The sequence below is a fragment of the Pocillopora verrucosa genome, chromosome 5, assembly GCF_036669915.1.
Source record: "Pocillopora verrucosa isolate sample1 chromosome 5, ASM3666991v2, whole genome shotgun sequence".
Classification (NCBI taxonomy): Eukaryota; Metazoa; Cnidaria; class Anthozoa; order Scleractinia; family Pocilloporidae; genus Pocillopora; species Pocillopora verrucosa.
Window position 1 is genome coordinate 8,114,520 of NC_089316.1, and position 24,191 is coordinate 8,138,710.

At 36.6% G+C, this 24,191-nt stretch overlaps 2 protein-coding genes across 4 annotated transcripts in view; both read right to left on the bottom strand.

Moving 5' to 3' along the window:
* The window catches only part of LOC131794639 (dual specificity tyrosine-phosphorylation-regulated kinase 4), a 23,114-nt gene extending 9,166 nt beyond the window's left edge, over positions 1 to 13,948 (bottom strand). Inside the window, exons 1-8 of one of the 3 annotated variants that reach the window (XM_066166751.1) lie at positions 13,547 to 13,948; positions 12,548 to 12,647; positions 8,388 to 8,458; positions 7,358 to 7,415; positions 6,664 to 6,726; positions 6,027 to 6,056; positions 5,183 to 5,251; positions 167 to 228 (exon numbers count right to left, since the gene is read on the bottom strand). In XM_066166751.1, coding sequence (XP_066022848.1) covers positions 167 to 228; positions 5,183 to 5,251; positions 6,027 to 6,056; positions 6,664 to 6,726; positions 7,358 to 7,415; positions 8,388 to 8,458; positions 12,548 to 12,640 — 446 coding nt within the window. In that variant the 5' untranslated portion in view covers positions 12,641 to 12,647; positions 13,547 to 13,948. Of the gene's footprint in view, positions 1 to 166; positions 229 to 3,196; positions 3,551 to 5,182; positions 5,252 to 6,026; positions 6,057 to 6,663; positions 6,727 to 7,357; positions 7,416 to 8,387; positions 8,459 to 12,547; positions 12,648 to 12,846 lie in introns of those variants that run through there. The other 2 variants (XM_059112168.2, XM_059112170.2) reach the window with 2 other exon arrangements.
* A 146-nt stretch (positions 13,949 to 14,094) lies between these two features.
* On the bottom strand, positions 14,095 to 24,070 carry LOC131794642 (DNA polymerase beta). The gene is made up of 15 exons (XM_059112174.2): positions 23,830 to 24,070; positions 23,617 to 23,674; positions 21,893 to 21,959; positions 21,221 to 21,295; positions 20,080 to 20,138; positions 19,750 to 19,799; positions 19,402 to 19,453; positions 18,795 to 18,849; positions 18,385 to 18,457; positions 17,563 to 17,639; positions 17,026 to 17,112; positions 16,353 to 16,408; positions 15,490 to 15,612; positions 14,912 to 14,928; positions 14,095 to 14,419 (listed from the first exon to the last, which is right to left on the bottom strand). Exons 1-15 carry the CDS (start codon positions 23,888 to 23,890, stop codon positions 14,325 to 14,327), a joined length of 1,005 nt encoding a protein of 334 aa, XP_058968157.2. The 5' UTR covers positions 23,891 to 24,070; the 3' UTR covers positions 14,095 to 14,324.
* Positions 24,071 to 24,191: the final 121 nt, after the last annotated feature.

A 24,191-nucleotide genomic window follows, 5' to 3' on the forward strand; every position in this document is an offset into this window, starting at 1 on the left:
GCTTTTGAGCATGATAGTGAATGCGTCTCAATAGCTTTTGACCACAATGCTTGGTTCTTTGACTGATTATTGAGAAACAGCCATCTAATAGACAACGTCTATTAGAATGCTTTCAAACAATAATTTAGCGAATAGCATTAATATACAAACAACACTATTTCCCTACATGAGAGTTGAGTGTCTCTTGGATCCTTGTTTGCTGAATTCACCTAAGTTAAGATTCTGCGCCTGCAATGATAGTCAACACAACGAACGGCATACGTTAGCGATTTTCAATGACCATCAATATCAGGTATAACTTCACAAAAGGCGAAAAACACATCACTGGATCTTGGTTCGACAAAGTAGGGATTCGACAGCATTTCCCGTTAAAGCCGTAAGGAGTAGGAGAAGACAAATTGCCTAATATGATTTTTCACTTCTTAACAAAGAGGTGCTTAGCTCTTGAATTCCCCTCTCTCTCTCCCCAACTTTGACCCCCCTTCTCTTTCCCTAACTATGACCCTGCCTCCCCGCTCTCTCCCCAGCTTCAACCCCCCCTTCCCTCTCTCGCCCTTGCTATGACCCCCCTCTCTCTCTCTCCCATCTATGATCCCCCCTTCCCTCTCTCCCCAGCTATGAAACTCCTTCTCTCTCTCTCCAGCTTTGACCCCCCTCCCCTCTCTCGCCCTTGCTATGACCCCCCTCTCTCTCTCTCCCATCTATGATCCCCCCCTTCCCCCTCTCCCCAGCTTTGAAACTCCTACCTCTCTCTCTCTCTCTCGCTAGCTTTAACCCTCCCCCCCCTCTCTCCAACTATGACCCCCTCCCATCACTCCCCAACTTTGAACCTCCTTCCCTCCCTCTCTCCAGCTCCCTCCCCCCCTCCTTCTCTCTCCCCAGCTATGACCCACCTCTCCTCTCTCTTCCTAGCTATGAACAAAGACCTAGTCATGGACATAATTTCGTGTGAGCCTTTACAACCTTTTTTCATTTCAACAGCTGTTAAGGGAGTTAAAATGGGACGAAAATAAACCTGTTTTTAAAACGGAAAGGGCAGTTCCATTAACAAATGTTAGTTGGCAGCCACGCGTAATTTATCTCAATAAAAATTTACTCCTCTTGTAGTCATAGCAGCATATTGTACCATAAATCTACAAGAAAAGTCCATATCGGAAACATAATTAGTCTTCAACGTAATCTCGTGATTCAAAAGCGACAACAGAAAAACCTTTTTAAGAGTTAACTGTCTCTGGAAGTACTTTTAGCACTCATTGTCAATGAAAATTTCTCAGAGAAATAAGAACATCTGGTTCAGAATAAACTCGATGAGGTGCTTTTATTCTTCAGATCAACTCTAGCCAAAACTAAGAACTCGTTTAGAAACAAATGTTTGAGTAAAAATAGGAAGAAGAAAAGCTTTTAAAATGTAGATTAATTCCACATTTTACAAGAATCTCTTTTCAGATGTGGATTTCAATTTCGACAAAGATTCACATACAAAAATTTTGTTCCAATATTTGCGTTCAGTTCGCAATCTTCCAGCAAACTGTGTGCCTCTTATATAAATCTAAAGAAAATATTTTCTTTGCAAAGCAAAAGATGTATTGTCTTTCTCCGTTTATTTACCGAGACAGTTGCCGAGCTACAATAGGAGATTATGTTAAGCTGTACCTTTTTCTCCTTAAACTTTTTTTTTTATTCACTATTTTTTTCCCTTTAAAAAAGATGAAGAAGAAACTACATTTGTAATTCGTTGCATCCTTTCAATAACCTGGCCTCTCGGGCCTCGGGTTAAAAATAACCGAGAGAATGAAAATTAATTCGTTTGCCTTTGTGATGTCGAGAATTCTTGCCAGATTTCTAAAATAACAAAATTTGCTTAGTGGTTACATAGGCTGAGTCAAACTCATATGAAGACTGAAGGTCCAACAGATATGACTGAAATAAATTAGCCTTGACCGAATGAAAAATAAAATAGCTAAAAATATCAAGTCATGGTTTGATTTCCGCAATTGCGTGTCTAACCAGAAAAAAAAGATTGGTGGCTGTAGATAGCACATATCTTAAAACAACAAGAAACTTCAATTTTCCTTAAAAATACGTGCGTCAGATATCAGCGTTATCTTAGTCTCGAAGCAGCTGTTCTCATCAATTGCCTGTGCCGAGAAAGTAATATTTCGAAAATCGTGGTATCTGTTTTGATTGAAAACGTTGAAAAGTACGATTGGAATTAAAAAGTGGGCGAATTATCTTTGCGAGAAAGAACGGAAAGCAAAGAAAGGATCTACATGTAAATTGGAAAAATACAAAAGAAAAAAATCAATCTCGAAACACACTAGAAAGAGGGAACCGACATAAACGAAAAAAGCGAAGAAAATACCACGTCGAAGAAAAACTGGCGATAACCATAAATCTACAATAATCGTACATAAACAAAAACGTGACACTTTTGAACTTTTAAAAATTTATGGTCCCACTCTTGGAAAAATTATAGAAGATTTCAGGCGACACTGACAACGCAGTCGAATTCACCATGATCGACGGCTCTGAATGAAAATGCCAATTTCCTCAAAATTTAAGAATAAATTATTTAGATAATTTCCCGTCGCGTTGTGAGTTTTGTATTCTCGGTTTTTTTTCCGGGATAGTTCAATGAACACTCGATTACCGCCAAACCCTTGAAAATTTTATGGAGAAATGAATCTGTTAGCAGAAACTGATTACTCTATCAGGGCAGAAGAAAAAAAAAATAACAATCATGGCAACAAGATTTAGTTTGATCTTCAGCCGACATCTTACCGAGTGGCCTTACATTTTGCGTTAAAAAAAAACAAAAAAGACCTTTTACAATACCTGAAAATTTCTAACCAGGAAATACTTACTTCACTTATAATTTTGTCTGGCTTAAACTGAGAATTTGAAAGAGCTTTGAAATGGGTTGGAGCGCCGAAATTTGGCACACGATCTATTTTCTCCTTTTAAGTAAATATTTGCTAAATTATTTACTTCATCAAATTCATCAAACACTTCTCATATACCAGGCAAACAAATTTATGAAATTATTGCGGCCTAAAAAACCAGCAGATTAAGCGCAATTCGACAGAAACCACCTCGAACCTGTCCTAAAAAAATGCTAAAAAAACGAGAACAGATTAAAGCGCTGGGTTCTGGGGAAATCATACGTTAAGGATGAAACACTTTTAACTCATACAACCTTCTTTCGATGCACAGACTGCAGAGATCCCGCCAATCCCGTAAAAACTCTAATTTTCATGTGTCCTCGAGTGAGCGTACTTGTATTCTGAATTGAGATGCCTGTCTTTTGGCCAGGTTTCTGTCCTTGTTTCACCATGATGAAGCTACAACACGTCTGCGTTGATGACAGCAAACCTCGCTGGATAAGCGACACTCAAGTGTGTCTGTCTTGTGGTCGATGTGCGAGACACGCGTGTTAGAAGGTTCTCGAATGAAGATCGGATAGAAATCAGATCGCACGACGAGTACTCTTTTTCGGCGAATATGAATGAATAATTTTGTTAATGTGTACAATCTGAACCTCAGCTTGAGTTTGAAATGATTAGCAGAACAAGAAACAAAACTGCTCGGATAAGTGAAAACAACTCAGTCTACATCTGTTCCTTATAGGCGAAAAAACATGTTGCCAAGGTGATGAGATTACCGAGTAGTTTAAAGTAATAAATTATTCAACTTTGCGAGGGGCAAATGGAACAGGCGAGGAAATTTCCACCTGTTTCAATGGCGCCTTTCCGATTGAAACCCATTCAAGAGCTCATATTCGGATCCCATTGAAGTGTGGCTAAGGACTGATCGACATTCGAAAAAAAAGTAACTCAACACAGTCCAAAAAAAAAAACATGACATTTCAAGTTCGGCCGATTTAACTTCGTTTATGTCCGACGCGTAGGTTCAAAAAAAAAATTCTTTTTTGCACCCCGCATGAGATTGTAATTACCGGGCGCTGAAAACATCGCATTTAACTACGTAGTTCCATTAACAAGTCATTAAAAATTTCGTAAACTTAGAAACAAGATTGACAATGGCTATACAAGCTAGACACACCTTAACTGGCAAATGAAACACTCCGAAGGCAACATCGATAAAAGTATACTCAGATCGACAAGTTAAACGTCCTTTCCAGGCTTAAATATCGCTTGTGAAATAAATAACTTTTCTTGTTCTACATAACTAATTTTCACATTTCAATTCCCCAGACAAGCAGATGTTCTAAGTTTTTCTGTGCTGTAAGGATTTCTACAGAAATATACCTATACTGTATGGTACAAAAGAAATTACATTATCCATTCTATCAGCGCGCTTTATTGAACACATAACACATGCTCATTTGCGAGGTTTCACAAAATCGATCCACCATAAAGTTGTGCGACTTTCAATCAGAATACTAATTGTAAAGGCCTGTTCAAAGTTTACAAAAAGTTTCACCGATCCCACATAACATTGTCTTCAACCGATGAATCTCCAATTAAGATAAAATGCCACATCTATGCGAACTTAAAACGGCAAAAATTGAATTTACCTCTCTCCGTCATTTGTGCTGCATAAACGTGAAAAAGAAAATGATTATTTTGTTTTGAATAGAGTAAGTATTTTTGACACCTTTTTTCCACCTGGATGTGTTTCAGGATTGGAAGAAATTACGAATAAATTGTACTGTTCGTGATTGCTGGAAAGCGGTTTTGCATTTATCGGTTTCTTCGCTAATCGGACAATCATAAAACCACATAGTAAAAATTGCAAATTAAATTTAATCCTTCGTCTATGCCATAAAATAAGAAACAATGATATGGTTGAAACGATGCCCAAGTAGATTGACCAAACTGGCTACATCCTCCTGAATTTTTTCTCTTATTTTCTTCCATAGACCCTTGTTTTTCATGCGTCATCAATGAATGAGAATCACTAATTCTCGTCATGATATATCTCTGGAAGTACACTCGAACGGTTGGAGAGACCTAGAAAACTCGCACATGACTAGCACAATACTAAAAGATGTCTCTTGCGCATGGCATAATGAAGAAACGAAGATACTGACGAAATCGCGGGCTAGCAGAAATTTCAATAGACTTGGGTAAAGTCCAAGACTAATACAATTTCAAAATTTACATTTGACTCGATTCAAAGTATTTCCCCTTCAAAGATACATCTCTTGGTCTTCACTCACCTGTTTACTTGATGAACTTTTGAGAATATTCTGCTGGTTTAGTAATTGCGGCAGCTGGTCAGAGAACTTCTGCAGATTGAAAGGAGGCGTAAAAATTTTAACCATTTACACCCTGATATCAGTATGCATATTCTCCATACTGTTTTCTATACATTTCCTAAGGTGCTGACAAGGAGAATTTGTTAACCGATCAAAAGCTTCTTTCATTGATAATCATTTCCTTTATTTGTGCGACCTAAATGTTTTATTCGGGGGTGATATTGTGAGGAGAATTAAGATGCTGGTCATTGTTTGGGGAAAAGGGGTTAGCATTTTTTTTCATACATCAAAGGGGTGTCCACTAGATAATATGAAAACTAAAAAGGGAAAAAGCTTTGTTAACTCAAAGAGGAACTACAATGACTATTCAGGGACAAGGAAGAGCCAAGAGAAAGAGAGAGAGAGAGAGAGTGATGTTGGTAACTGAATTACATTTCCTGAAGTCTGTTTCCATTTTTCCTTCAGTTCTTTTATCTATGAAGGTAGCAAAAAGTTTCCCGCCTCACAAACTTCAGAAAAATTCACGCATCACGTATATGTATACATATAAAAAAAACTTCAAATCTCTCTTCTAGTGTAAAAATATTCAGGGAAATCTTAGGCTGTTCGCGCACTCCTTTCTGTTTCATTCACGCGTCACATATCAATTTCGGAGTTAATCACGCCTCACCTATGAACCTTTTGCCACCTTCATCAAAGTCATATCTACTCTAAAAAACATTTGTAATTGGCGTTTTACACATCTCAATTGTACATATCTTGATTCCTATGAGAGCGAAATAGCTTTCGTGTCCATAATACTTACCTTCCCTTCTTTAGTAGCGGTGTCATCTGCCTTTAAAATAAGTTAGCAAAAATAGCAATGTTATGGGAAATGGCTAGCTTATCTCAAATATTTTAAAGTTAAAACCATAAGCATATCTTTATCTTCACACAAGACAATGTAGTCCTAATCGTTCTCGACAAAAAGGGCCAGTTATTTACACGGGATCTAACCCAAACCCCGATTTTATGTAAGCGGTGGGTCTCACGTTTTTTTCTATAAGAAGGTTGATTTTATTGAAAAACTGTCCTTCCACAGTTAGCGTTTTCCCCTCTGGACACTGATTACAACAATAAACATTCAGATAAAAGGTTCAGTTAAATTGAAGACGGTTTAGAACGCGGTTTCGTCGAACGACGGCTAAACTTTGTTTAAATAATCAGACCGAAGTGTTTTGAACGATTTAAACTTCTGACGTCTTTACTGTTGCTGCGGGTTTTTTGTTTTTGTTTTTGGCGAACTTTTGATGCTGATAAACGGAAAGGACGGACGCAAACTGAAGGGCAGTGATCTCAAGGAAGCAAAATGAGGAACAAGCGTAGTTTTGGCTCTAGTTCTCGCAGAGATGGAAGAAGAAAAAGACCTGGGAACGAGATCGCGTCAAGGGTACTCATAGTACCTGGCTGTGATGCTTGTCTGGACCAAGCTGTGGTAAAGTTCCCGGAAGAATGCTTGTAACCCTCTAAAAGTAATCATTAGTAAAAAATGTATCAGAATACGAACTTCAATTATATCACCTACTTCGACCTATTAAATAATACATTTACATTAGGGTGGGTTTATATATTTGTGCTCAGAAAAATTTGGAGAATGATTTTCTTTTATAGTTCATATATAATCATTTGATTTGTCTGGACATTTTGTCAACTTGTGTTCTGAAATGAACATCCAATCCAAGAAGATCTACGCTGTTAGCGTAAACATGTTATGAATTACCTACAGCACTGTATTAAATTTTGATATCTTATCTTATTACATTACAAAGTGGCGAGGGAATCCTTGGTCAATGCAAGAACAATGGACATTTAGACAAGTATGTTTAGGTAATCGAACATTAGGTCAGTTTGAATCCGAGTTAAGGTTAAAAAAAAAAAAGAAACACAACAACAACACAACGCAAGAAAGGGAAAAGATGAGGAGTACCACCACTGAGAAAGAATTAATCATAATGTTGGATTAGGGGAGGGGTAGGTGGGTAGTTGCCCAGATACTGATATTGATCCAACTGACCTTTGGAAAAAAAGATTACTTTACATGTTACAGAGGACCACATGAAGTTTAATGGAAATGAGTGCACCACAGTACATTCATACCTGTTGTCCTCGTAAAAGAGGTTTTCCCTCAGTATACTTGAGAATGAGTTCATTCTTGCTGTAAAATAAAAATTTAGAAAGTCTTGAGTTTATTTCAACCCTTCAGTCCCTAACACCAGTTTGCATAGTCTCCATACTTTTCTTGATATATTTCCCATGATATTGGCAAGGAGAATTTGTCTAACAATCAATAGCTTCTTAAGGTGCTGATCATTTCCTTTATTCTCACACCTTCAGTGTTTGGTGCAGCTGTGACACTCTACAGAGAAGTAAGATGCTAGTCATTTTAAAGGATTAAAGGCATAAAAGGTCTTCCCTTGGATTGCAGTCTTGTAAGCTGACACTTCAACAACTGACTTTGGTTAAATTGCACTAAACCATTGTATGGCTGTACTAAAAAAGAACTTCACAATAAAGCTAGACGCTGATTTAGGTTTATTACACTTTTTATATTTCCCCATTCAAAATCCCTGAAAGTTGGAGACAAGGAATCCTGATCCCAGGAGCTTTAAACAAAAGATGAACTGATTGCCTCAGGCACACTTTCTTTTCTCCCACTCTAGGGAATTCTAACATAGCTTTACAAAAGCATGCATTCTAATTGGCTGATACGGTAGACCCATTTACCAGCAGGTTGCATGTTGATGTCAGTTTATTTTGCCTTTTTTTTCTACACCAACTCAAGCAACTCACACGCTTTTTCACACATAACAACCACCCACATGCATCCATAACTTGATGGTTGCACACTGCAAGCTAACCCATCCCCCCCTTAAAAGACCCATGACCTCTCATCCAAGAACAGTAGCAAATTATATACTCCTATAATTTAACTCAAGCTTTAGAGAAGGGGATGGAAAAAGTCAGTTAATAAATGTGAATGAGGCTTCAATTACATGTTTTCAGTCTTGTACAATGTATATTTTTTTATCCTAAATAATCCACTAGAGTTGACTTCCACTCTTCCCTTACCCTTTAAGGCTAAGAACATGAATTATTGGTGTAGAGTAGAGATGCATGCACTGATTACCTCAGGTATCCATTCCCAAATGTACTGCTTGGGTGGGCATTTCCTGTGCGATGATTACTCTGATCAGGACTCTGAAAGTCATCAAAGTAAGGTTAAGTTAGAACTGGAGTCACCTGACCTACACTGCATGCTGCAGCTAAGTCATGCTGGCTTCTGTAGCATGAAGCAACTACAATTATTGTTTGTATAGTGCAATTATTGTATTGGCAATTGAATTTTCTTTTGGATGGTATAAATGAGTCATTCAACACTTTCTCCTGGTGTATCACAAGGTATCTCTCTTAATTATCACTTTATTTTCTTGGCATAAAAACTCACTTAAAGGCTTGTCAGTGCACTGAGAAATACAACAATTGAAGCAAAGCAGAGTGGTTTCCAGCTTATTGAGTGTTCTTCCAACCTCCCAAGTGTTTACATCAGGCTATGTAAACACAGAAACCATTTTACAGTTCTTTTATAAAATAACTAATGAAAGAGGAACGAAAACCGTGTTTACATATGCTCATGTAAAATGATTTTATGGCCAATCAGAGCACACATACTATTTGAATTATTTTATAAAAAAGCATATCAATAAGCAAATACATTTTGATTTCACACCAAATTCTCAGAGCTAAAGATACAGGAATTGTATAACAAAACAGTGTAGAGAATTTATATTAAGATCTTAAGAATGAGTTGCTCTTTTAAGCCCCACCACAAGCGATTACTTCCAACTAGCTTATAGAAATACATTTGCAGTCATTCAAACTTTCTATATCTATAACTCAACCAGCAGACCTGTGCATTTTGTACAAACCAATTAACAATTTTAAGCACTTTCTGTGAATGAATTAAATGCTATTCTTATCTCTTCAGGCAAAACATTCTAAAATTGAATGCAAAGGCATATATGTGGATATGGGGATATGTAGCTCACTGCTATATGGGAAAAAAAAAAATTTTACACTTCTGGGTTGGTCATAATGTTAAGTAAAAACTCCTCCTCATTTCAACACCATTATATACTTTTTAAAAAAATACAGCACAATTACAAGTATTGAATATAAAATCTTGTTTCAATTTTATGAAATTTTTGTTTGAAATTTTTGCAAAAGCAGCTTGAATTTCTAAAATGGTCTTTGTCAACCATCAACATTTATTTTCAAAAATACCACCCAATGTATAGTTAAGAAAGTTTTTTTTCCCCTGAAACTTATGAATTCAATTCACTTTCTCTATTTTCTGGGAACCTGAGTTGAATGTTAAAGAAATGTTTCTCTTTGTCTGGTTATGAAAAGCATTAAGTATATGAAAGCTAAAGCAAACTTTCAAAGTAAAACTTCTTAATTAAAAAAACTCACCACACTGCTATTGCTACTACTACTGATTCCGTCGGATGAACTCTGATAAGTTCTGCGCTTAAGAATTACTGCCGACCCCATGATATTATTTCTGGATTAGAAAAGCCTTTTTAAAAAGCTGTTTGCAAATTTTGTTAGATTTTATTTTTCAAAAACACTGAACCTCATAAACAATTCATAAGAATCTTAATGGAAATTTCACTTTCACATCTCATTGTGTTCAGGTTTCACAATTTAAAATTAAAATAATGGCTCGAAATTAAACACAAGCACTAGTATTTGTATAGCCATTTTAATTGGTACATTGTCAATGGCAGTTTGCAAACTATATTTATTTAGTTTAGAAAAAAAACTTTAGAGACAGTGCATTACAGAGGTAATATATAATTCCAATTTTGCCTCTTATGTTAACAACATTCACTAAAGTCTGTGACAATTCCACCCACAGATATTAATTTTGTTCATCTCATGACACAGTCTATCAAACTGCAGGTGGGTGTAATTTCATAACAAAAGTGAATGTCAGCTGTGCTAAAGAACACAGATCAAGAGGAGAATTTTAATAAAGAAGCTGATGAAACATTGTTTTCATTTCACTTGTAATTGGGTTGAGATGCATTGGCATTAATTTCTTTTCAAAAATTTTATTCAAACTTCCTTAAAATGAACCAATTGATGTAAAACAAAATCATACCATGATGAATTCATCAGACATTGTTTATTACTGAAATATTAAAAAGTTAGCTTTGTCATCTGAGTAAATAAATAAGAAAATAATTTGGGATGCACTAGAGTAAAAATATGGCAGTCTAATGAAAAATACAATAATTTGATGCTTTAACTGAAGTCTTAACTACTTGTTCAAGAGCTTTCATTGGAATTGTCTCTTAACCTTTTACACACTAACATCAATATGCATATTCTCCATACTGGTCTCTATACATTTCCTAATGTGCTAGCGAGGAGAATCTGTTTCACAATCAAGAGGTTCTTCAGTTAATTGTCATTTCCTTTATTCTCATGACCTTGATGTTTGATTTATGGGTGATATTGAAGGGAGAAATTAGATGCTGATCACTCTCAGGGATTAAAGAGTTAAATTCAAACTCGTGCATCTATCAATGCCTGGATAGAAAATGTAGATATTATCTTTCCACTCCAACAATAATATTGATTGAGACTTTTGTATATCACAAAAGGCTCATCTCCGGTGCGTTTTTGTTTACACAGCAGAGGTTTATAACTACATCAACTGGGAACCAATAAACATTTATTATTATTTTTGTTGCTTAGTGACCAGCCCTTGATCATTATCTAGTAGAGACAACTCCAGCATTCAATACCAATGATAACAATACTTTGCAATGAATTTAAACCCCATCAAAGAACAAAGGATTAATAAAAAACAACAAAAAGGATTACGTAAAGTCAAAACAAAGACATATAAGAATCTATCATTCAAAGAGGAGACTAACAGCTCAAATGGTTTTCAAATTGTCTACACATGTACCCAAAAATTTATGTGTGATTGAGCTCTCAGGTTTTAAAAAAAATCTTAAGGCTGTGACCACGCTAAGAAAGTTAATGCCAGTTGAAAGTTTATGTTAATGATCCTTAGACAGCAAAAAAAGAGGATTTGTAATCTAAGAAAAATTTAACTCTTTGTCCCAAACATGTTGGTCTTCAAACCATACTTTCAGTTATCAGTAGTTCTGAGATTGTACTTAAGTATTTTCTGTACCAGTGTGGGAAAATGTCAAATTTACAGAAAGTATTATTTACTAAATGAAACATAACTTTGTGCTGGTTGTTTTTCACAGTAATAAAACTGAAATCCTTTAATTTGTTTTGAGTAAGAAATCAGATTTCATTAATCATCATAACTTTTTTTCTAGGCTTGAGAAAAATTGATGAAGCTACTGTAACAGTGTATGAATTAAATCAACTTCATGATTTTCAACCGAGAAAAAGTTTTTCCCTGTTTTTCTTGATTATCTGCACCATTTCTTTTCTTAAGGAGGAAATTAATGCTGTTCAAATAAAAAATTAATTTAAAAAGTGATAGATAAGAAGGGTTCGAATTTCAAATAACAATTTTATGTTATTAAATGAAGCATCAAGTGCTTGTGACGTATTTAAAAACGGTGACCACCACAAGAAATTATGCAAACATGCATATGCGCGCAACTGGAAAAAAAATATTTTCCCTGATTAGATCAAAATGAAGTTGTGCAACCGTGAAAAGTGAGAAAAAGAGGCATTGTTTGTTATCGATTCTTCGACCTTCATTTGCTCTTTCAAATCCGTATCCTCAATTACGACGTCGTATATGATAGAAACTACCACGTTCTTGCGCATGAAAATTTCCCCCGTCAAATTTGAACCTATTCCATATTTCGATGGTATCAGATTTCCGATGATGAAACATTAAGGATCGATTAATTGTCAGTAATTTTTTTGTAATTTTAAGGCCGATATCACGGTTTTTCCAGTTTAAATTGGAGCGCTACAATTGATTTGAGAAGAATTACAGTCTTTCACAGTCTATCGTCGAGATTGTCTAAACTGAAATCGACACGGCTGGACGTTGTGTATTACACACGTGTTATTGAATTTAACCGGCCGAATTACGTAAATCATCCAAGAATCTGCATTTAACTCCAAAACATAACGTAGTTTTAAGCTACCAAATGGTTGCGACGAGGTTATAGTTCGAATCAGACACGATTGGGGAACCTATCTGGGCTTGAAACTGCTAAGACCGCAACCACACTGCAACTTGGAAAGCTGTAATCGTTTAGCTGTCAAGATTATTACCTGTGCAAGGTTTATGGATTTCTTCGATCTTGTTTGCTTCAAGAAAGGAAGCAGATGCTGTTTTCTGTCTTTTGATCGCTCTTCTTTCCCCATCGATGCCCTGAAAAGATATAAAACACCATGTTATTGTCCCAAGTACAAAGCTTCGACATTTCATTATGTGGTATCTCGTCACTCACGGTGCGCAAAGTGTAAACAAAGACCACAAGAACCTAAAATATTTACTCAACGAAAACAGCTTGAAATGAAAATAATATTCGGTCAAACAAAGCAGAAGTTACAATTTGGGAGCTGCTTACTTTCTTTCAGAAGGAGGGCCGTTCATTCCTCCATCTTCAGTATGTAAACTCTTTGAGCTTTACAAGGCACCAAAGCGTGCAAAAGCAATCGAAAAATTTTCCTCTAAGAGCATGTAGAGTCTTCATAAAGCATCAGCCAGCTCCGTAAATTGGTATCTAGTAGCTTAAGATCCAAATATTTTCAGAATGAAGAGTTTTCTTTGAAGTTACCCCAGTCAACTGGCGCTTTTGAGAAGCGCGTGTTGAACACCCGCGCGAGCCGGACACTTTTATCACGTCAGTTGCCAAATATCACCTTGGCAACCGGCAAATGAAAAGCCACGCGCGCTTGAGTAGAGAATTCTTTTAGCACTTCAATAAGGCACGTTAATCCCTTGAAAGTTTGCACAATCTTCTTTACTGTTTACACAAACTTCGCAAGCCTGCGTAAGCAAACAAAGCTATAAAAAAGTACTCGTTTTAAAAAGCCATTTGTGAAAGTTTTGGTCCACAAAATAAACAAGAGCAGAGTCCTCTTGAGTTTCGTTGACATAAAAGTGCAAAAAAAAAAAATTTGTATGTAAATTAAATTTATCCGCCAGCTTTCTTTTCCAATTAATAGAAAAAGGTTGTGATTTTTGCACGAAAATCAAGGGAATCAAAACGAACTCTAAACTTAAACCGAATACACTAAGCAGAGTGTAAGCGATGTCCAACGTACGTGTGAAAGAGAGAGTACCATCTACTGGGTTGTTCGCCGGTCTCAGTAACTTTTAAAGAGACTAATCCCTGACGTTCCCTGGCCAACTGGAGCGATAAACGATTCCCTTTCTCGCAGCGATCATATCAACTTATCAAATCAGTTCAAATGTGAGCACAACTCGATTAAGGAAAAAAGATGTCACTGATACAAAGATTTTCACACAAAAAGCATCTCCATATAGCACCAAGCGAATCATAACCGCGATATGTACTTGCGTATTGTCCTTTATCTGGAAAGTAAATGCCACAAACAAACAAAAACAGAAACTGAAATTATCGAAAAACGAAGTGTCCCTAAAAATTTCCCACTTTTTTGCATGCGATATTTTTTGGCCGTAAACATTGAAAAAGTTTAAATGTTAGTCGCAAAAAAAAAAAGGAAATCGTAAATTTTTTTCCCGGTGACCGCAATGGGAAAATATAAACCGTTAGCCGTAAATTGGCCCAAATTTTAACCGTTAGCCGTAAAAGCCATTACCACATTGAGACCATCAATACAAAGGTAGCACCGTCTAAATAAATGTATATTTATAAGTACAGCCTCACTTTTTCCAACATCAGTCCTCAAACCCTGTTATAGTTTATTTGATAGAGCTTAAATAGCTTACTGACAACCTCGATCGAACCTCGAGGCGAGAGCAATGTCCGTAATAGAGTTATTCAACGTGGATTGTACAAGAAGCACACAACAAAGGCTTTAGAGAAAATTATCAATGACTTTTGGGACGCAATTTCCCTCAAAGATTCCTCTCAGTCGGTTCTTTGTAATCCATGCCGATTATTTCAAAGATGTCTTGTTCACTTGAGACTGGAATCGGTTCTCCCGGTACACCTAAACGGCAATGACAAACTCTGAGTAATAGATGTCATTTCAATGATGCCACAGTAAAGTCCACGACGACTTCACGTACATAGAGATGTCGATACATTTAGCATTTAGCATTGTGCCTAGAAGCAGGCTCCTAATCGCGCTAGGTTTCCCGTACAGTTGGCGGGTACTTAGTCATACTCCTAGGCGGAGAGGGACTGTGTAAGAGTGTAAGGTCTCGATCTATGACTCGAGCGAAGAGTTCAACCCAAATATTTCCATTCGGAGCAGGGCATGCTGCCCGCCACGAACCGCGTCACCGTCATGCTTCAGCATTTCAACTACACCAAATGCCCAAAGCAATTTTATAGATAGTACATCTATGGTGATCGCCAGTCTCGTGGTAACCGCGTTCCGCTTTGCATCGCGGGCGGGCACTCGATCATGGTGGAACACAGTTGCCAGGAGCATTTCTGTCATTACTTTTCATAAAAGCACTATACAAAAAAACCTTACCTGTGCTTCCCAGTGGCCTGAAATGGAAGAAAAAAATGCTTTCAATATTGTATACGAGATTGCGATTTTTCAAGGTGGTTAAAAGCAAGACTAAAGTGTCGTGATGAAGATAGTAGGGACCTTAAGCAGTCAGGACGGCAACGCCAAGGAAGTCTTCGATTAAAAATGAATTTCTGCCTTTAATTAGAATTTCAAAAATGGTTGCATGTGTTTACCGTCTCATACGACGCCACACCTTAACCTCACCATAACGTATAAAAGAAGCGTTGAGTTCTAAATGGAACTTAAAGTAGTTTGGCGTCGCGGTTTCGGTTCGCAGACGACGCAAATTGTGCTGATTTCAAGTTGTTGTTTTGCATGGGACGGCTGAGAAATGTACAAAGTTTTAAAACACACGTGCTGAGCTATTGTTCTGCCAATTAGATCTTTTGTTTTTCTATGTCCTCGTTGCCGCCGCCGTCGTGGTTTGCTTAAGGTCCCTAGTTACTTGTCGACGACGTGCTCTGCTTCATTCTGTTGTCTGCTTCAGAAAATACTTTCGTCACGTATCTATTCGCACGTTATCATAAGACACTTACCTTATAGAATATTCATTGAGAGTAAAACCTTTCTCTAATGCCTCGTGTCGCATTCTTCTGTTCAATTCGTCACTGCCAGTGAAGTACAAAATCCCACAGAAGTACTGATCATTAGGGATTAACCTGCAATAGTTGAAAGATTAAGTAGTTCAGTTACCCTTCGTGACACCTTAACATCAGTATGCGTATCCTCCATACTGACGGTGAATAAATGAAAATCACAAATATGATTTTCAGTAATTCACATATGCAGTAATTCATTCATATCTTCACGGGTTTATCATGAACCAACAAAATGGCCCGCTCCCAGTTGGCTCGTAAGCTCGGAAGAGCATTGCATCGGCATCGCAGAGGTCATGGGTTCAACTCCCATACAGGCCTGAGTTTTTCCAGTATTTACTTTCACTACTGCTTATTATAAGTAGTGTTCATTACTTCGAAGTTCACTCACGTATTCATTTTCCACACTGTTTTCTAAACATTCCCAAAGGTGCTGACAAGGATAATTTGTTAAATAATCAAGATGTTCTTTAGTTAGTGACCATTTCCTTTATTCTCACGACCTTAATGTGTGATTCAGGGGCGATACTGTTGGGAAAAATTAGAAACTAGTCACCCTTTGGGCTTAAAAGGTTAACTTGTCAACATTATGAACTTGTGGACGATTGGCACTTACAAAAACTAAACGTTGGTTTTTCTAAATGGTGCCAAGAGGGCTTCATCCTGAAACAGAAATTCACCTTTTTTCCTAAACGACCTAGGAAATTTCGATGTTTTCTGCTTGGAAATCTTAATTGGCACGAATAAGTTTGTTTATGCTAATAAAAATCTAGTTCTAAATCACGAGACAATCGTTTCCGTACCTGATATCAATCCTTCTGTGTAATGATTTTTCTGATTTCGGTAGGATACAGACCCCCTATCAAAGTAATGAATCATCACTGACAACTGCACTTTTTATGATCTATCAAGGTAAGTTCTTCAGCCGAAAGGTTTATCCGCGTGCGTGCTACACACTGCAAGTGCACATTTTGATCAAATGGCTTGAACAACAGGTAATCAACCAAAGAAAATAAAGTTGTTGGATATAATTGAGGAAGAGTAAATACGAAAGGATCAAAGATGCAAATGACCAAGCCACAAAGGCACAAAAGGCCTTAAGGCTCGAAGAAACGAACGGATGGAGAGACGAATGGGAGAACGCAAAGAGACACCAATAGACGAAGGCACGAAGGTACGAAAGCACGAAGGCACGAAGGGACGAAGACACGAAAGCATCGAGGTATTATCAACCAAAGAAACGGCCAGAAAAAGAGAGAAAAGGTGATCATAAAAGGTGATGAAACACAAAGAAATGGGAAAATTAAGGGGAAAGAAATAACAGATAAAAGTACGGATGGGTTTTGGATGGACTTAAGCAAAAATTCATCATTTATTTGAGATTGCTTGGGAATGCTTAGGGAGCATTAACAGCCTTTGTTGTTCTAGAGGTTTGTTCAATAAGATTTGCAAATACTGCTGCAGTGGAATCCTTACCATAAACTTAGTATCACCGAGGGATATTGAATCTGTCACAAAGCCCGCTTTAGTCAGCGTGTCAACGATACCACGCAGAAGAGCCTTCTGCAATTGGAAATTGAAAAATATTTTAATTTCATAATATAAAAAAACGAAATGAAGCTTATTGCAAAGGAAAAAATTATAGTGGAACTTTGAGATGGGAGGGTGGATGGCGCATTAGCCCAGGTTCGATACGAACTTAGCATTAATTATGAGTTAAAAGGAGGAGTATGGTCCAGAAACCACATAATTTTCATGTCTGCTCTTAAAAAGTTTACACGAAATTTTGACATTGATAGCATGTTCAAATTTCAAAGAACCCGATCAACCCGATCTTTCTAAAAATTGAATTAAAAAATTCCAGTTTGATCCAGAATCAAAGAGCAAAGAACCATTTCGAAGATATCCAACTGCGAAATTCTAAAGTTTGGTTACAGCGTCACATTCAAGGTTAATACCGTTCATATTTCGAACAACGAAGGAGACGCTCCCTTCACTACTCAAATCTCTCACCTTGTCAAAGTCGGTATCGGTAGACACAAACGAAGGGTGTGTCACTAATACGTCAATGTCTCCACTAGAAGAGGCACCTGAAATTGCAAATTAGAAAATAGAAGGGCTTAGTGGCTCCGGTTGAAGGACAAGTGCATGGGTTTGTCATGAGACCACCAATTCATTTGAGGGCCAAAAAAACCATATAAAATTGCACTGATTTTGCTTCACTTCATTCTAAGACAGCTGTAGTGGGCAACTTGCTAACCCTGTCACCAATTTAGGTGCAAAACGAAAATCAACTGATTCTTGGTTATTCACATATTCGCGCGTGTTAACATGTTTTCATTTTGAGTTAGTTATACAAAAATTTATCGGTTCTCTGAGGCGGCAACGATCACGTTAGGTTTGGTTCCATGGTACTCATTGAGAATGCAATCTATCATAAGGTCACAACTAGGTTATCATGAGTGTCTTCTTTCCTGCTGAACCCGTGTAGACCAAGCTTACAAAGTGCATGAGCCATTTCAGTAGAAACCTGTTTCAAGGTATGTACCATTGATATTCAGCACCTTTAACCTTTTAACTCCAAGATCTCATTAGTAATTCTCCTTTCTGTCTACCAAATTATTCTCATCGTGTTAGTTTGGAGAATTTAGTATTGGATCAATCAGTAATGCCATGATTTATATTTTTCTTTATTCTCATCACTTGTCCACATGATATTGTATCAGATATGGTAAGGAGAAATTCTGTCTTGGTCACTCATGGGAGTTAAGGAAATAAGAGATCCTTTAGCGCGAAGTTGATAACATTTTCTTTAATTTTTCCTAATGTAATTACCTCTCCTAAAACTTCCACAAACTGTTAGGATAACATTCTTGTCATACTTTTCTATTTTCTTCAAGATTATTTCCTGAGAGGCAAAACAAGTTTTGACAAATTACAACATATGGGACACATTTGTGGGAAAGAAGATACACACCTTAAAAAACAAACAAACAAGCAAACAAAAACAAGAAGAGGATAGAAAATCAATAGAGAAAATTAAATGCAGTTTTTGGCTTGAAAATTTGAAAATTTTGAAAGTTTGAGGAGATAGTCATAAGACTAAGAGTGAAGAAACCACATTATTCTAAAACTAGCTCAAAGTTACAAGGTCTAAGCTGACATGTTCTTTTAAGGAGATAAGAAAGATCTAAAGTCAGGTTTGCTCAATCATTCTACCAGATCTGTCATCCACATGTACTTACCTGAAGTTGCAGCAACTCATCTCGTGGTATACGCTTCTCAAATTCTTCGAGATATCTAATTTAAAAAATTGAGAGAATTCTCATTGTAAAGTTCCAAATTAAAGCAAACACCCACTGAACTTAGTGAAAGAATGTGATTACTGTTTGCAAAACTGTTTGCAAAAACTTTTCAAAGGTAGCAACTCCTCAAAAGAAGTGACTTTCTGAAAGCTGCAACTCAAAATAGAGTAATTTCACATTTATTCATTCTGCCATCAAATAAACACTGAAGGCATGTTTCTCGCATGTTTTTAAAAAATTGCCCAAAAGGAGCTAATTATGCTCTAAAATAAAAAACCCTCAGAAACCAAAATAGGAAAAGAAAATTCTATAAAAAAAGTGGTACTTATATAGTCATTAAGGAGGGAAGTTTAGCTAAAATATCTGAAAGTACATTCAGATTTAATTTAACAGTAACTTTGGTATGTCTGAGAAAATAAATTTTCCTAAATTGTCTAATTGCAAGAGTGACCATAGTACCATTACATGACTTGAATGTAAAGGACTTAAAAATGTTAGTTTATTAACTAGTTTATTGTGTGTTAACTTCAGTTTACATGTCACTTACTTGAGTCTAATTTTTTGGTGGTGATTAAGACGTTCTTGAACCTTTTTCAAACCTACAAAAAAAATAACAGGATGATATAACAGTATACCACAAAGTATCGCAGTTTCAAAAAAAAAGTTTCAAATGCAACCTGACAAAAATTGTTAAAGTTACATTATTAATACAGGAGTTTTCCCATTCCTGCTTGTCAGTGATGGCAGTACATGTAAGACTTAAACTATGTAATTTTTGAATAAAGCATTAAGCCCTTGCTGGTCTTTTGCATTAGTTTTATGAAACATGCACAAAGTGTCAGCCTGCTGTAGGCTGCAGCAGTTGGTTATCACTTTACTTGTAAGCTTAGGCTACCTTCTAGTGATACCACTCCATCTTCTACAAACTTGCGTGCAGCAGCAGGCCTGCATACCAAAAAAAAAAAAAAGAAAAACGTTATCCTTCACTGCATGCAATTTTTCTTAAGTTCCCTTTCATGAACCAAATTAAAAGTTTACTACATGACCTGAAAATAACAGTTAGTATCAATAATTATTACATGGTGTGCACCTAAGCAAAATACAAAATAATTTAAAACATAAAACATTGGTTCAGTCTGATATTTACATTTTTCATAAAGCAAACTTACAGTTTAAAACTGATCTAACCTCTCAAACCAGAAATGTTAAAGTAAAAATCACTCACCCAATACCAGACACTCTTGTCAGCTCCTGTATGGCTTTGGTGCTGTCATCTGCTCTTATCTGAAAAAATTTTAGAATCACGTAAAGCAACAGTAATCTTTAAAAATACAATAGGCAAGAGACAGATAAAAAGGTCTGGGTCCTAGCCCTGATTGAGGTCATAGTGTCGTGTTTGCTTGTTCCAGGCTCTCAGTTTAGGGAGGTGGGGGAGGGGGTCAGAGAGGGTGTTGGCAAAAAGTGGGGCAAGGAAAAGCGAAAACTTTCAGTGAGGGGAACCTAGTTGAGTTGTAGTCTGGCTAATTTTTTCTTTGCCTGGCCCCCACTGATTTTTGGTTGCCTGCTTTTTCACTGCTTTCCAATATTGTATCATTGGGTAAGACACTAAATTCTGGACTGTCACTACACCTCTCTCCATCCTGGAATATTAATGGTACCAGTGAACTGTCAAGGAAGCAAGAGGGGGGCAGGCAGGAGGAGAGGCATCCCATCCAGGGAAGAGTCACAATACTCCTAGTCCTTTCACACTATGAAAATCAGGGAAAGTACAGGCACCCTATGGGCCAATTGGCTCATGTGTTGGGGATACTTGATAAGAAGCTGAAGTTGAGGGGGGGGGGGGGGGTGTTAGAGTCAATCTGTAATGATTATGAATACTTATTACAAGTTGAATAGGACTTTTAAAACCTAGACTCAGTTGTTCAAAGGCTGATAGCACAAACCAACAGTTTCAATAAAAGCCAGTTACAGGCAAGCTAGCGCCAGCAATGACAATTGTCACCACCGTCTGCTTAGCATGAGAGCAGGCTCTTGTACTTGGGTTTCATCTTTCCATACAGCCATCTATTACATCATTGGCAGTCACTTTCCAAGAATGCCATTGAAACCCCTAGCTAACCCAGGGTTAAAGTTTTAATCCTGGTTTGGTTATTCCTCTATTCAAAAGTTTTTTTTTTAATATTTCTCTCTATTTGTTATGCTACATCCAATCATCAAACTGTAAACAAAAGAATTGTACTGAATTTGTTTTTTTTAAGCTTTCTGATCTCAAATCAGATTTCACACTAATATGGGTTATCTAAACCCAGCTTTGAACAAACAGACTTAGAAAAAAAGATTGTTGCATGGTGCCTAATCATGATTACCTTTTCAAGCTTTTCCAACTTTCCTGTTTTGATAAACTCATCTATCTTCTTCCCAATTTTATCTCCAATCCCAGGCTGGCACATCATAAGTTTAAGAAAAGTACATTGATAAAATAATGGTAAGAATAAATTTAATCCCAGTTCCAAACTTTAATTAATAGATAATACAGTTAGTGCAGTAACCATTGATAATAGAACAAAGATTGATTGCGAATAGTAAAACCAAACCATAGAAATCACAGCCAAAAAAGGGCAAAGACCAATATTGAAATGAGCTGATGAAAACTCAGAGCAAGAAAAGCTACTAACTTGGAGCACAGAAAAATTCAATTTACCAAGTGGACACTTGTTTATAATAAGTTTTGCATCTGTTTGGTTGAGAAGGTGGCATAAGTACATTTTCTTGGTTAATTACAGATCAAGCAAAGTAAAGCAAAACCAATCCAGTCCTAAATTACCTCAATAACTCAATTCAAATTTGCTCTGTTAAGCTGATCACTGTCTTTCCTCAACAAGTCTTTAATTCAAGCTGCATTCCATGTCTTAGGTACAACAGTCATCAATTGAAAACAGGTGCATATAGACCTTTAAAGTAGAGCTGACTTTTCTAGAACTAATTCTTTTCCATACTTTTGGTTTTCAGAAACTGATGAATGCAAACCTGTAGCTTACCAATTGACGTGCTTCTTGTCCATTTTTGATACGAGTTGGGTGCTTTGCTAATACTGATGCAGCTTTCCTGGATTAAAGGATATTGGTACTTAGAGATAGATGCTGACAGAAGTGAAAAAATTAAGGAAGGGAGGGGGGAGGGGGTTGAGGGGAAGGAAGGAGATGTGGGTTAGTCAAAAGTTAGTTGCCTCTCTCCCCCAAACCATAAAGGTTTCCTGAATGTGTCCCTGAGATGAGACAACAACTTTTCATGAGCCATTTCACAACCAATCTGAAAACCAAAATTGAAGCTCGGTGTTTCATATAATCAAGCATAAAGAGATAGAGGTATTTGAACTTTGAAAGGATTGGTCTTCATTCTCTTCTAACTGAGCCAGTTTTATTTTCTCTTCAGAATGGCTGTTGAGTAAAAATGTAAGATTGTATTCTTCATCAACCTAATCTGTTTCAAAATTTCACCCACTAGAACTATGTCAACCTTTCATCAAACTTATCAACTCAAATTTCCTCATGAAAAAATAACCACTCAATCATAAAATCAAAGCTTCAGGGCATTCCCATAGAAGAAAAATAGGTCATTAACATATAAATATCAACACAAATCAAATTAAACATAAAATATCATTAATTGGTTATTTCAAATATTTGACCTACTTTGGAGAAAACCAAAAATATTTCAATAATATTGAGGTTCAAGTAAGGCCTTGAGCCACTATTTAACCCTTTACCCCCTAACATCATTATCCAAATTCTCGATAGTATCCACCATATATTTCCCAAGGTGCTGACAATGAGAATTGGTTGAATAATCAAGAGCTTCTTTAGTTGATGATCATTATCTCTATTCTCATGACTTCACTGTTTGATTAAAGTGTGATATTGTAAGGAGAAATTAGATACTAGACACTCTAAGCGGTTTAAGGGTTAAAAATGCTTTATAATTTTTCAGGCTTTTATGGGATTCAAACCTATACCCATGTCCAAAAAACATTTGAGTGCCATTTCCAACAGAGCAACCAAGCTACATTGAGGCACTAGGTCCTACGTTCAACTGGGACTATTTTGCATTGGCGTGATCCATGGTTGATTTTGATAATTTGCACATACTGTCCTTCACTAGTATATTAAATAACAATATTGAAGTATCAATGAGGCTCTCAAGCACTACATAAACAGATAATATATACTTTTATATAAAATATTTTGAATAAAGTGGGTAAGTTTCCTAAGAAACAGTGGTGCTGTGTTGGTGGGAGAGGGGCTAACACTTGAAATGCCATCTAAACAACTCTTTAAGGTGGCTAATTTACATTATCAACCCAGTTGATAATACTAAATTTCCCTGTTATAAAAGATTTTGTTTGCCATAGTACAACATTGGGTAAAATTTCCACACAGCCCCATACTATTGTAAAACAGATATGTTTTCCCAATAACAATGTATTGTTTTTTGTCACTGTTTTCTCTATCCAAGAATTGAATGCATAATGTAGTACAGGGCTGCGCAGAAATTTTACCCAACATTGAATTGATTATATGGTACAAAACCGCAAGGCATTAACAGTATTAGATGCTTATTTTCACTCTGCAAAAAAGAATAATGATGGAATGTCATTAGAGCAAAGCTTCCAAAAGTATTTACAAAAAAAATCAATACCATTTCATAGAACTAGCTTTTAAAAAAAAGAAATTAAAAAAATAATCATAACTTTTCATATACCCACCGGTATGCATTGTGTTTGTGTATCTGCCTTGACACGTTCTTTTCGTATTCTGCGAGCTCTTCAAAAGAAACCGAATATTTGTTTTCAATATTTGTCAATTAGCCTGCAGGCGCTAAGTCAAATATACCGATCTCCAAAATCAGTATGCACTGTTTCCAAGAGAAAAAAAACAAATATAAACTATTTTGATTTTCAAATAAAGGAAGGACTCACCGATAAGGAAATCACAAAAATCACTGTTTGGATTCTGCTCAGGTGCTTTCCGTTTACTCATTTTTCGCTAACAATGTGGTCAACCTTGAAAGGAGGTCGCCATTTTTGTTTTGAAAATCCCGCGAAGAGCTTGGGTCCGATTTCAAATCGTTCTCGGCCTTTCGAGTCTGTCACGAAATGAATGTTCTGGGTTGTTTTTTCCTTTGAAAAATTTATTGACAGCAATTAAAGATATTTTCACCTTGAATGGAAATTTCACCCTTGCGTAACGAAGATTAAGTCCTGAATGCGGAGCGTCTTTTGAAATTGAAATTTACGTGACAGTCTCCGACTATTTTTACGTCGCGTAATCGATTACTAAC

Bases quoted from the DNA above. Each gene is read 5' to 3' on its own strand.
- LOC131794642 (XM_059112174.2), bottom strand. From the start codon at position 23,890: ATGAGTAAACGGAAAGCACCTGAGCAGAATCCAAACAGTGATTTTTGT. The intron at 18,850-19,401 runs GTAAGTGACATG...TTTTTAAATTAG, and splicing joins CACCAAAAAATTAGACTCAA to ATATCTCGAAGAATTTGAGA. The intron at 17,640-18,384 runs GTAATTACATTA...TTGCAATTTCAG, and splicing joins TTGTGGAAGTTTTAGGAGAG to GTGCCTCTTCTAGTGGAGAC.